At 53.8% G+C, this 13,198-nt stretch overlaps 1 protein-coding gene across 2 annotated transcripts in view; it reads left to right on the top strand.

Annotated features, from left to right (window-relative positions):
* Zfand3 (zinc finger AN1-type containing 3) overlaps positions 1–8,230 on the top strand; it is a 214,181-nt gene extending 205,951 nt beyond the window's left edge. For both annotated transcript variants that reach the window (XM_031348630.1, XM_031348629.1), the window contains one exon: positions 7,840–8,230. In XM_031348630.1, the coding sequence (XP_031204490.1) occupies positions 7,840–7,994 (155 nt within the window). In that variant the 3' untranslated portion in view covers positions 7,995–8,230. The remainder of the gene's footprint in view (positions 1–7,839) is intronic.
* Positions 8,231–13,198: the final 4,968 nt, after the last annotated feature.

Below are 13,198 nucleotides of genomic sequence, written 5' to 3'. Positions count from 1 at the left end.
AGGGCCGCAGGGAGTAGGTCTGTGCCAGTGTTGAATGCTCTCCCAAGCCAGAAGTTTCTGTTGAATATTTAGTTGTCAGGGTGCCTGCTTCTGCTGCTTGGGAAATGGCTGGATCTGGGCTGTGTGGGGGTGCAGACAGAGGATGCTCCAGTTAAAAGACAAGTCGTATGGACCGACCCCCAGACCCCAGAGGCAGCCTGGCAGCTGCCATTGGAGTTTTGCAAGGCTCACCAAGCTTCTTCCTCCTTGATCACAGGATGCTCTTCACATGCCAGCATCCTTCTTGATCTGGTCAGTCCTGGCCCTCGGCAGGGGGAGCTGAGTTAACACAGGAAGGCTTGTGAGTCCTTGTCATTAATACATAGGGTGACGTGCTTCTCTGTTCTTGCCCTGCCAAGCTACAGATTTATCCAGGAAGAGAGGGAAGGCTCTAGATTTACAAGTTAAGGGGCCAGATTTATGTTAATACTCTTGCTTCAATTAAATTGCTCTTCCCTGGAGCTGAGCTGTTGTACGAGGATTAATTTTCTGTTGAATCTTGAGTAACTGACCAAAATATTTGTGCAAGGTTGAGAAGCAAGCAGGAGTGGAGGCCTGTGGTGACTTCTCCACTGTCCACCCAGGTCATCTGTGACCCCAGAGCCTCGCATGCTGTCCTTACATGGATTAGTCACAGCAGTAGAGACATAAGCCTGTTAGTGCACACATATGTCCATGCCAGTCGGTAGTGGTGGCTGAGACACCCTGGTCACTCCCAGAACCAGAAGTGCATTGTTAGCATTGTGTCCCTTTATGCTAGAAGTAATTCTCTTTTGTCTTTAGTGAGATGTCTGTTAGATAAAGTTATGTACTGTCCGTCTTCGCTGAATTCTAGAAGAACGGAATGAGAATCTCTGCCTCTGTGCTGTTGTCTTTGGGAGAGGTGCACAACACACAGGGGACACGGTCACTTCAGATAGAAGCCTCACTGAGACATGGGGGCACTCACAGCAGGCTGGCTGGGAGGAGTCTCCTGGACCAAGATGACAGCGTGGGCCTGTGTGGGACAGCCGGTGCTGAGTTCCAGTGCTGTGGCAGGGGCCCAGTGCAGGAGAGTGGGGTGGCAGCCCAGCCGGGGGCTTGTTAGCCTTGGTAAGTTCATTATTTTTAGCACTGAAGGTTTTTTTTTTTTTTTTAAAGCATCAGAGTGATATCATCTGATTTGCATTGTAAAAATCCCCCTGTGGTAGAGTAGCAGAAATGCTGGTGTGGAGGCCCTCAAGAATCCTTAGAGACTGGTGGCCATGATGGCTTGGCCTCCACGGAGGGTGACAGAAAGTGAGCTGAGAGACTTTTTTGGTGATTATTATTTTATACAATGTGAAGTTTACTCTATATATTCCATTATTGTATTCAAAGAGGAATTAAACACATATGAAACAAGTGTATCCTAAATGGTAACCGATATGTCCCAAAGTCCTTCTAAATGCTGTAGGAAAGGGGCCCTGGCCTTCCAGCCCCACTGTGCCTGTTCAGCACATGGCCCTGGTTCCTGCCGTGCAACCTTCACATGCAGTGGAGAGCAAGGCGAGCTCAGGACCTGATCTAGGGGTTGTCTGAGGAAACCCCTCCTGAGGATAATCAGGTCTGTGTGAGGAGAAGGAAGGGAAGGAGAGAGAGGATCTGGGACCTAAGGTGAATCACAGCTGGGTGGGTAGTCACCATTATGAGGCAGGAAAGATTAGGTCAGTCCATGGAGGCTGGGGGATTGAGGTTCTGAGCTCAGGCCTGCAGAGTTGGTGCAATCTGCAGTTTGGAGCTCTTCTGCGATGCGGCTCAGCATTGGGTGCCAGTGGGACTTCATGCAGGGTCCTTGCTTTTAGAGTAACAGCCAGTGAGGAGGGGAGCGCAGAAGGTGACATCACAAAGGCCAAGAGCTGGCCTGCTGTCTGCTGCTGAGGGGACAGTGAGAGCCAGCCATCCCCTCAGACTCATGGCTGGCCTTCGCTTGTCCCTTAGGTTGAGAACACAGTGTGCTTGTGACCTCTCCTCATTACTTTGAAAGAAGCAAGTACTGTCTGTGGGAGCAGGGGTGCGTGGCTTCGTGACGTGGGCTAGCCAATGGAAAAGCTGCACAAGATTAGCAGCTGACGCAGTCTCAGGTGCCACTGGAGTCTAGGGGCTCCTCATGATGGAGAGACCTGAATCTGAGGGCTGAGTGAGCAAAGGAGGCAGATTGTGTGAGAGGCAGCCATGGGGGTTGCCCTGGTGGGGAGCAGTGCAGTCAGCAGGAACCAGGGTTCACACAGAGGCAGGGAGCATCTACCTTTAGCTCTGTGAGGAGGCTCTGACCACCTAGGAGACAGTGCGTGGCAGAGGGTTCTGGGAACTGCCTCCCTCCAGCGGCATAGCTCTGGAAAAGTGCCCTCAGTATTGGAAGAGATTCCGTGGGACTTGGAGACTGGCTGTGAGGAGCTGGGAAGATATTGGTCTCAGTGTTTCACACTGAGGTTGTGGAGAAGCTGTAGAGAAGGTCACCAGCGGGGTGGGGGCTTGTTGTTTTGAAATGCATGCTCATCCAGCTAGTCTGTGGCAAGTTCACTTTCACTGCTGGCTGCTCTCAAGCCGCTTTCCATTGTATGTTTTAGTGTTTGGTTGGGGTGTGTGCCCACCTTAGGACCTCCCCTTGGCTCAGCACCTGGGTGACTTCCTAAGGAGCTGTGGGCTTTCCTAAATTGCGACTCCTCCTCTCCCTTGGAAGAGAGACCATGCTGATCTACTTGATGATTCACTGTGGCTTTGGTTCTAGGGCCCTGGCAGGTGACCTGACCACCCGATGGATGCTTTTCTTCTGCAGCAAGAGCACAGGCGGAGCTCGTTGAGCTGGACTCCAGTTCTGGTTCTTGGATAATGGCTTTCCCTCTACCATGTGAAGCCAGGACTGGAGGGGAATGTAAAGCAGATCTGTCCATTCCTAAACCCCTGCAGCTGCTGGCCGTGTGCGGGGCCTGATGAAATAAATGCGTTGCGATCCTTTAACAGTTCAGCTGCAGACCCTGCCGTGGGCATTGGGTCAGTGGATGGGATGTCGTCTGGGGATCTCTGCTGGTGGGAGTGTAAGTGGCTAGTGCTTTCCAACAAGCACAGCTTGTGCCACCTGCTGTTCCGCATGCCCTTAGGAATGAGCTGGGATGAGTGAGCTGTCCTGAGGCTAAGAAACTTCCTTGTGGAACAATAGGATTTATTTTCCCAAGGAGCATCCTGGGCATTTCAGATACAGGAGGAGTCAGAGACGGTCAGTAGCTAGGCTGTACTTACTCTGTAGCCAAGGATGATCCTGAACTTCTGATCCTCATATACCTTCCTAATTGCAGGAGTTAGAGGCACGTGCCACCATGCCTGGTGTTCTGCCATGGGGGGTGGGGGAGGGGTTGCTACATTCCCAGCACTGCTTCTTTAAAGTGACTCTTTAGATAATCATGGTTGATCTCTGCAGTGCTGTGATTTGGAGATGGCCTCAGGACGTGTCAAGGGGTCTCCCAGGTTCTGCTTGCCCTTGTTAAGCTGACTTAACTCAGAGCTGAAGTCCTGGACCTCGAAGGGTTGGGGCTAGTGACGTACTCTGCCAGCAGCTCCGTGCTGCTACTTGGTACTGCACACCAGCAGAGCCTTGTACATGTCTTGGTCCTCAGGCTTGTCAGTATTTTTAGAATCTGCTTGAGCCTTTAACAGTTTGAAATTCAGATGAGCAGAGAAGTGTAAACGTTAGGTAGAAACCCTGAGCAGCTGGGCTGAGCCTTGCCCCATCCCTGTCTTTAGGAAAACAGCATGTGGGGGCTTTCCAGTGGGAGATGTGCAGGAAAGCAAGTGCTAATTAATTAAAACCGGAGAGTCCAGAGCGGCTTGGGTCAGCCACCTGTAATGGTGTGCTCTACTTCATGATGAAGCTGGTCAGCAGCATTGTGCTGAGTGGGTTAGGAGCAGACACCAGGAGTGTGGCTTCTGCTGTCGTCTTGTTGCTCTCAGTATCTCACAGATAAAGGCAGCCCTGACCTCTGCTCAGACCCTTGGAGTGGTCATCTCTGAGCTCAGTGGCAGGGAAGTGTGGGAGCTGGGAGCTGGCTGCCTTGTTCTGCCCCAGGCCGCCTCCGCACTAGGCTGGGTGACAGTCAGGTGTCCCTCGGGCAGTGTTGTCTGCACAGGAGCAGAACAGAACTACTGCTCTAGGAACACTTAGAGCCAGGGCTGACTGGCTACTGTGGCGCTGTGCATGCTCGCAGTGTCCAGGCTGGACAGTCACCTCCTGTCTGCCATGGACATTTGCCATGGTTGAGAGCACCTGGCTTAAGAGGGTGATCACCGAAGGCTGTGGGGTGAGGAGAACCTTCCTCCCTACCAGATGGCAAGTTTATACATCAGTCACTGGACGCTGTTTTCACATCTGTAGCACATGGCTGGCGTCTGAATCCGGATGTGTTAGATCTCTGTGGCTTCTCCTTCCACTTCTCCACATGCGTGTCTCTGCTTACAGAGGTGAGAAGAAGGCATTGAATGCTCCAGAGCTGGGGCTATGGACAGTTAGGGGCTGGCATGGTTGGTGCTGGGAAACAAACCCAGCTCGTCTTTTGGAAAAGTTGTGTGTGCCATTATCGTTCCAGCCAGCTTCACCCTCCAGCTGTGTGTTCTGGGTGAGTCAGCTGGTGGCCTCGCCGTCTCGCCGTCTCACCGTCTCTTCTCCTGCAGGCCTCATTGTAGATGGAAGCTTCTGTAATTTAGGCCCCAGGCCTCTCCTGCTACCCACAGTCTGCAGGCCTGGGTAGACCTGCATGATGTGGCCACTCGTCTTCCTAGTGCTGTCTGCTGAGTTGAAGGGGTCTTCTCAGGTTAAGGGGGAGACCGTCCAGCCCACACCCTAGGTTGTAGGGATGGTACACGTGTGCTTGGCTTTCTCTACCTCTTCTATCTGTGTCCAGAGTGGTCTGTCAGAATTGGGGACAGTGGCTAGTTCACATAGAGAAAAGGGTGCAGTCCAGAGGGGCAAGGCAGACACGGGGGGTGGGGAGGGAGCAGTGCTTAGAGGGCTGGCTGCTGCTGCTATGTCCTCCCTTTTTAATGGAGGATGTGTCCTGTATTGCCCTCCTTCCTGGGCACTCTGTACAGTTACACTGAAAATGGCTCAGACAGCGTGGAGGAGGGCCAGCTTCAAGCTGTTGTCTAAGGAGCTCACCTTCCTGGGCTCTGGAGCAGCACAGGTTACAGAGTTGCATGCTGGGGTTGCGTGGATCCGACTGCACTTGGCAGGCCAGCCATTCCAGTCCCTGTAAAGCTCTTACCACAGTGAGAGCGAGCCAGTACAATGAAGTTGCTTTGAAAGCGCATGCTGCTGGGGAGGGTGCGGGGTTCTGGGTGATGAGCATGCAGGGTGTCACAGGAGTGAGCCTCGCCTGAACTGACGCCCTGGGAGTAACAGCCATGGTGTCTCCAGCCCATCTGGTGCCACTTTCTGTGGCCTTTTCAAGAAAGGACCCAAGACTGTTGTCCTCCTCTTCCTGAGACTCCTGGAACTTGCAGCCTCCTGCCTTGCCTTCTAGTTTCTAATGAATGACTTAGAGAAATGCCAAGGCTAGCCCAGCCAAAAGTACACAATAACCTCAAGTCCTTTTGTTTGTGACTCACTAATGTCTGTCTCCAGAGTGATAGAGAGTTCACAAGCCCTGCAGCAGCTTCTGGAAGCAGGTCTGTGTGTCAAGAAGGTTCACATTAACTTTCCATTTTCTTTTGTTTGAAAAATGAAATTCCAAGCCGGGCGGTGGTGGCGCACGCCTTTAATCCCAGCACTTGGGAGGCAGAGGCAGGTGGATTTCTGAGTTCGAGGCCAGCCTGGTTTACAGAGTGAGTTCCAGGACAGCCAGGGCTACACAGAGAAACCTGTCTCAAAAAACCAAAAAAAAAAAGAAAAGAAAAAAAGAAAGAAAAGAAATTCCACCCACCTTCAGTCAGCACTTGTCCACACAGCAGCTCTGGTCTTCAGTAGCTGGCCTGTACTGTGAGTGATCATGCCAGGACTGGCGTGGGATCTACACCTAATAAGCTAGCCTTGATGTGGCATGGAGACATGGGCAAACATTGGCAAATGTCCCCCAGGTCCCTCATGCCTGCGCCCCTAAAGTACAGCTGCTTCTTAGCATGTTTCCGCCTTGCAGAGCTCAGAGCCAGACTCTGGCTGCATCTGGCAGGTGTGGAGCATGGGCCTCGAATGGGTGCTCTTGGCTCTATGAATCTTAACAGACAGAGCTGCTAGTGTGTCTCCCGTGCCAAAGGAGCTCTCCCCTCTGGATCTGCTTTGACTAGGGTCTGAGATAAACCGAGCAGCTCCCACCCAGGAGAGAGGAAGGTGCAGCAGGGCCACAGCCCTCTGTAAGTGCCACATGGAGGGAATTGTGCCAGGCTGAGGTGCCCCGGCATGGCAGCAGGCCTCCCCCCGTAGGTAAGGGCTTTGTTCCTGAAAGATGATTTAGCTTGTTGGGTGGGGGGAAGCTGTGTACTGAGGGTGCAGAAGCCTCTGCTGAGGAGCCCTTCAGAGAAGACAGCTGGTACCCAGTGTCTGGGAGTGATGAACTTCTCGTGAGTGTAACACACAAGCTCATTAATCTTAACTTTGCTTTTGACCAAGTGGGAGCCTAGCTTCTCAAGAGACAAAAATTTCATCTCTATTCTTTTCCTCAAACCCAGTCCCAATTTAGAGTCAAACATATTGGCCTGCTCTCCCTGGGAAGCAGTTAATAATGTGTTTCTCGAACAATGGATGGCTCAGGCTCTGCCCCCCACCTCTCAGCTGCATGTAGCTGCCCTGAGATGCAGCATGCAGCTGCCACGCAGGGTGAATGGTGGGTCGGTCTGCTCACATGTACCTGCCTCCAGCATCTCCTGGGAAACCTAGGGCCAGTGAGACTTGACTCAGTCTTCCACTCCAGGGCCTCGTCCTCTCCGGCCAGTTGGTGTTCTGTACACAGGCGGCTACTTGTTGGTTTCTGGACCTGAGCTTAAAGGAAAGCAGCGTGGTACAGTGGCCCTGTGAGCTGCTACACACACAGGGGAGCAGGTTAAGAATGTATTTGGGTCCATCCAGACCTGCCATCTCTGCCTAGGCCCACAGGTCTGAGATGTGGGGATGAGCATAGGGCAGTGCTTGGCTCTGGCCTTTGGTCCTCTTGCAAGAGTCTCTGAAACCCTAAAGGAGGAGCCGGGAGGAGACAGTTAACCTCCATAGGCTGAGTTCTCCATTATCCTGTGAGCTGAGGTCTTGACCCTGTGGCCTTGTCCTTGTTTCCCCAGCATGCCGTTGTCCGCCTGTACACCTTGCTCTGCAGGCCTCCCCTCTGTCACTGGGCTTCTCTTATAAGCCACATCCGTGTCTCCCTTGGACCTACAGCTGCCTCCACAGACTGGATGGCAGCCCAGGTGGGAGCCCTGAGAGGAGCCTGGCCTCTGCCCTCTTGGGTTCTTCCTCTCCTGGGTACCACCTTTTCCAGGGTTGCAAAGCACCCACCTGTGTAACCTGATCCCTGCTGGAGCCTGCCAGGGCTTCTGAGCTGTCATGGGTACAAAGCTGCTTCTCTGACCCTGGAGTCCCTCTTCATCTGCTGCATTGGCAAGGCCAGTGCCAACACATTTCCCAGCGGAAGTACTGCAGATCCCACTGTACCAGGAAGCTGGGGGTGGGAAATGCTAGGCCCATGCTAAAGGATGGGGCACAATAGGAAGTCTTGTACTGACCCTGTGTCTCCTGCCATGTGCCCCCCTCTTGTGGATACCAGTGAGGCTCCTAACTGTCTGTCTCCTCTGCCTCCCTCTTTGTAGGCTACGTGTTCTGCATGTTACATCGCCTCCCAGAGCAACACGACTGTACGTTCGACCACATGGGCCGCGGCCGAGAGGAAGCCATCATGAAAATGGTGAAACTGGACCGGAAAGTGGGGCGCTCCTGCCAGCGCATCGGGGAGGGGTGCTCCTGAAGGCCAGGCACGGCCACCACACGACGCTGTTCTTAGTTCACTAATGTTAGCCTTATTTAGGACAAAGTCAGCCAGACACCTTGTACTGGGCACGCGTCAGACTACAGCCGGCCGTTCCCTTCTTTAGCCAGCCATCCTGGGACTGTAGTTTAGGGGTTGATGGTGGATGAAATTGATTTCTGGCTGGTTACTAAGGTGCCTGCTAGCCATTGTATAAAATTAAAACATGAAGAATATTTGTTTTGAGCATGGCTAGTGGATTTACAACAACACATGCCTGTCACTGCTGGAGTCAGACTTACAAAAGCCTTAAGCGGAAAGTGTCCCGACCAGATGGAGTCTTAGAGGAGGCGCAGGCCTCACCGGCCCGGTGGGCAGCTTTGACAAAAACTCTTCGTGTTCAGCCCTTCACCTCTTCACTTTCGCTTGGTCCCAGCAGGGCCTGATGGCCACGTGTGCCTTGGCCACAGGAAGCTGCCGAGACTGGCCCCGCGGCTGTGCCCTCACTCTCCCTCAGCGCTGGAAGTCGGGGGTGGGGGCAGATTCTGTGGAGGAAGCTTTCTACCTGTTGTCACAGGGAAACTCATCACAGAAGAGGAGACAACTTCACTTTGAAAATTAGATCCACTCAAGATTAGTCCACGCATGATCCCTACCTTTTCTGCACAGGATCCGTGGTCGTGACCCACTGGCTCTGGCTGTAGCTTGCCAAGGGCGATGGTGTTGGTGGCAGCAGCCCTGGGGCTGAGGCCTGCACCTAGGCCTGGGCAGCCAGATTTCCATCTTTGGTTCGCAAAGCTGTTTCATGACCGCAGGAACCAGTGCACAGGGGGAGGTGCCGCCCGTCCCGGCAGGGCCTCCCCTTGTTTCTATGCAGCCATAGTTTGAGGACAACCAGGCACCCACCTCAGGACAAGTTCAGGAACGGAAGACAGTGGACTGCATGGGACCCTGGTGTGGTGTTGTGTGAGTGGTGGCGGCTGTGGGTGGGAGGCAGCTCTTAGCCCGGCCCCGAATGGGACAGGTACATGGGGCTGGTGGGTGGGGCTGGGGAGATTGTACGAGTCCCTTGAAAGCCTGGATCAGGTCTAAGTGCCGCACAGGTGCCACCTGTCCCAGATTGCGGCTTGGCAATGGAGCTGTCCACATCTGGCTGCTGAAGAATGGTTTAGCCCAGTGACTTTCCTTTGTGTAGTTGAGCAGGGTCTGCTCTCCAGATGAACAGATCTGCAAGTACAGTGTCTTGATCCAAAATAGCAGATAGGAAATCATGTTCTTCCCACCTGCACCCCGTCTGCACCCCGCCACTGCGGACCCCGTGCAGAATCTCCAGCCTTAATTCTTGCTTCAGGACCCGACCAGCGCCTCCCTCTGGGCAGCCCAGGGCATAGGTGCCAGGTTTGCCTAGCGTTTACCACTGTTGTTAAGCCACAGCCCTCGGCCACCACATGGCCATCCTCAGTGAGGCGCCATGAACCCTTCTTAGGCCCTCAGGTCCCCATAGCACTGGGAGGGGGCGCTGGGGACCATGTGCCCAGGGACCGCAGCCAGGTTTACTCTGCTGGGAGAGCTGGCTGGGGGAAAGGGCTTGTTCCCTACAGTGTCTGTTCTGTGACATTTGTTACGTGTAAGGGAAGCTCAAGTTCTTGTATCTTTAAAGAGGAAATCTTATTTAACCCTTTGTGTCCTAGATTGACTTACACACATAGCCTAGAGCTCAGTTTTAGTTTAACATTGTGAAAATATTAAAAGAATCTTGTAACTTTATTCTTTTTTTTCTCCTGCTGAAACAAATTAAACCAATGGTATGGACGTTTGGATTGTCTGTTTTGGCGGCTCTCCTATTGCCTGAGGGTGGCCAGGAAAGGAGCACCGGGCCTCCCTCTTGTGGCTCTGCAGAGTGCTCCTAGGGACCTGGGACACTAAGTGTCCAGGCCCAGCAGCTGCTTCCTGTCTGGGTGCCTGAAGGTTCTGGTGCAGGCACGGCACGGGTGCTGTGTCTCTGGAGTCTTCTCTTGAGGACCCAGGTATGGGCGGGTTGGATGCCTGGGGACTTGAGTCTAGCACGGGTGAGGGCAGGCAAGATGAATGCTGCCCACTCCTTCAGAGCGGCCGCAGGGATGAGCATGTCTCTGACCGTCAGAGGCCACTCAACACTCTTTGAAAGCTTTACCTCAGGCAGAGGAAGGGCACCTACACCACCCCACAGTCGTCGGAGGGGGGTGAGAGAATGGCCAGGAAGTCGAGAGTGCTTGGCACAAAGCAGGGAAAAGCCAGCAGGTAGCAACAAATGCTAGTCTGATGGCTGAGGCTAGTCTGATGGCTGAGGCTAGTCTGATGGCTGGAGTGTGGCTCAGCCAGGACAGAGGCTCTCTGCTGGCCACAGGGAGAAGGCCCTCCTCGCCATCCCCACCCCCACAGTAGAAAACCAATGAGAGTGTGGCCAGGCCCTCTGCAGCCCCCCACAGCTGCCTGCAAGAGGGAGGAAGAGGCCCCTTGACCTGGAAGGGGGGGGTAACTTATCTTCTAGTGCAAGGTCTGAGAAAAGGCTCAGATCCTGAGGTATATGTAGACTGTTAAGTAAAACAGAAAATGTGTTATCCCCTCCCACCACACGCAGTGACTTCGCTGTGGGCACACGCTAGCGCTGCAGCTGTGGTGAGATCGGGGCCTCTGCCCAGAGCCAGCAGCTCCCATCTCGACTTAGGAAGCAAGCACTGGTGTTCTGCAAGGCAGGAGATGCACAGAAGAGAACTGCAGGAGGCGGCTCAGCATGCCCGTCTGGGCCACAGGTGCCCAAGTGTTTGCAGCCCCAGAAATCCCGGAGATGGAGCCAGGGCTCATGGGCATGCGGAGGCCGCCATGCTCTCGGCCGTCCACCAGCACTTTCCTGCCATCTTGGCCAGCCGGTGTGACCAGGAGCCAAAGGTCCCTCCCCTCCCGGCATACCCCGGGGCCAGCCCTCACCTTCCTTTCCACATACCTGGGCACAGAGAAAGGTTAGTTCCGGGTGTGTGGCCGCCACTCATGGCAGGACATTTGAGTCACTGCAGGCTCTTTGTGGAGATTTGCCCAGTCACCGAGGTGTGCAGGAGACACTGGTGACCTTGACTTTGGTGTGGCCACTGTCCCTGGAGTCCCTGTCCACGGCGGTGTGTGTTGTCATGTTACATCTCCCAAGAGAGCTCTGAGCAAAACCAGAGGAAGGGCCTGGGCCCCTCAGGAAGGGCTGGGCCCAAGTGCGGTCAGCATGAAGTCCACTCTGTTCCGGACGCTGCTGCCCACACCCCCGACAGCAGTTTGAACACTTGGCTAGCAAGCTGCGGGCCACTCACAGGTGTCAGATTCTAAACCGAGCTCAGCCACGCCACAGGTGAGAAGCGCCCCATGACGACACAGCCCAGCACAGGAACACAGCAGCATGGCACACATCGAGGCCACCATGTAAGGTTGCCTTTCTGCATTTTCTTTTCTTTTTTTTTTTTCTGTCTAGGTATTCGTTAAGTTTTAAAAACCGTAATTTGTGAATTATTTTCATTCCTCGTATTCACCTTAGAAGTCAATTTTATACTCGTATATTTCACTTTTTATTCTGACAATTCAACCTGGGTCTTGTGTACACATGGCCTTTGAGCCCCCCTTTAACTTCTCCCGAAGAGGCCCTGGTTTTATGAACCATAGGCCATGACACCTGGAAGAGAGCTCCTGAACCCAGGTGGTGCTGGTCACAGTACTTCTCAGAGCAGGGGGTGGGGTGGTGCAGGAAAGGGAAGACAAGCTCCCTTAGCAACGTAACCCACACAGGAACCAGTGGGATGACTCAAGCAGGTACACGGATGTGTGCTGTTGTGGGTGTCTGGGAGACGTCATGGAGATGTCCCGCTTTTAGAACATGTCCCTCCTCTACATTCTTTCTTGGGGTCACATCAGGAAATGGAGCCCTGGGTCATGGATTAGAGCCAGCTTGCCTGGGGCACCGGCTGCTGGAGGAGGGCACCGAGGCAGGTGGCTTGCCGGAGCGACACAGAGGGTAGCTACAGAGAGGTAGCAGAGGAAACGGAGGGAAAGCGGTCTAGTGGGCTCCCCCCTCCCTTGTCCACCTAGACCCAGGCATGAAGTTGGCAGCTTCCACACGCCAGGATGCTGGTGACGGTCGCTTTTTAGAGGGGAAATACATTCCAGGACTGTGGGCCAACTACTCCCCGTGTATAGCTAGAACCCTGTGGGGGTGTGAAGTGCATCCACACAGAAATAACATCGTCTTTCCCATGTGGCCCAGTAGTCCCAGAGTAGGTAAAGCAGGAGGAGGTGATGCTGCTGTCCGTGGTCACAGGGAGGTGTCATCCCCAGCCTCAACTCCCGTCTGTGTCCACACAGGAAGAGTGGCTAAGTGTGAGAATGAGGGATTGGGAGTGGAGTCCAGGCCTCCTGCGTGCTGAGCAAGGGCTCTCTCACCGAGTGAGCCACAGTCTGCCCTTCAGATTGCCTCTTTCAACACTGAAAATTCATGTTCTGAGAATTTCAGATCTGGCCACTTTGAAGCCAGCATGCTGGAGAGACCATGGCTCAGAGGTCCCTCAGAACGTGCCTCAGACAGGCGGGGAGCGAGCTCTGGCCCACCTCCAGGTCAACCCAGCACCAGCAAGTGTGGCTGAGACAAGCTGTCTGGCCTGATCACAGTGCGGGCCACAGTTCAGATTTTCAACAAAGCTGCTATCCGAGAAAGGATAGTCTCCAGTGGATGAAAGAGCAGCTGTCCGCACACGAGACCAAGACTTTAACACCTCACTTAAGTGAAGAACTGAAATCAGAAGAAAACGGCTGTATTTCAGATTTCCGGCCAACAAAAGCAGGAGCCAACAGGTGGGGCATTCGTGGTAGAGGACAGCCACTAAGGTGAGCTGAGGGTGGGGGCGGGGCAGGAGGCCTGATGGAAGACACAGGAGCTGGGGTCTTGGGGATAGCACTGATGGCCCCAGAGTATCCGCACTCAGATCGACAGCACTGGCACCTGTAGATAGCACTTTATGGGGGTTTTGTGTTGGTTAAATTCAGATGAAATGAGATTTATTTTAACTACCTGACACGGTTCTCCGACAGTGTAAAAGGGCCAGCAGGTGAGAAGATGTGGAAGTAGAAACCAAGGCCACAGCGATGCCCTAGCTCACCTGTTAGACTGCTGATTAAGAGGGCCAAGCCTCACG

The sequence above is a fragment of the Mastomys coucha genome, unplaced genomic scaffold, assembly GCF_008632895.1.
Source record: "Mastomys coucha isolate ucsf_1 unplaced genomic scaffold, UCSF_Mcou_1 pScaffold3, whole genome shotgun sequence".
Classification (NCBI taxonomy): Eukaryota; Metazoa; Chordata; class Mammalia; order Rodentia; family Muridae; genus Mastomys; species Mastomys coucha.
Note: the sequence above shows the minus strand (reverse complement) of the source record. Positions and strands in the feature narration are given on the sequence as shown.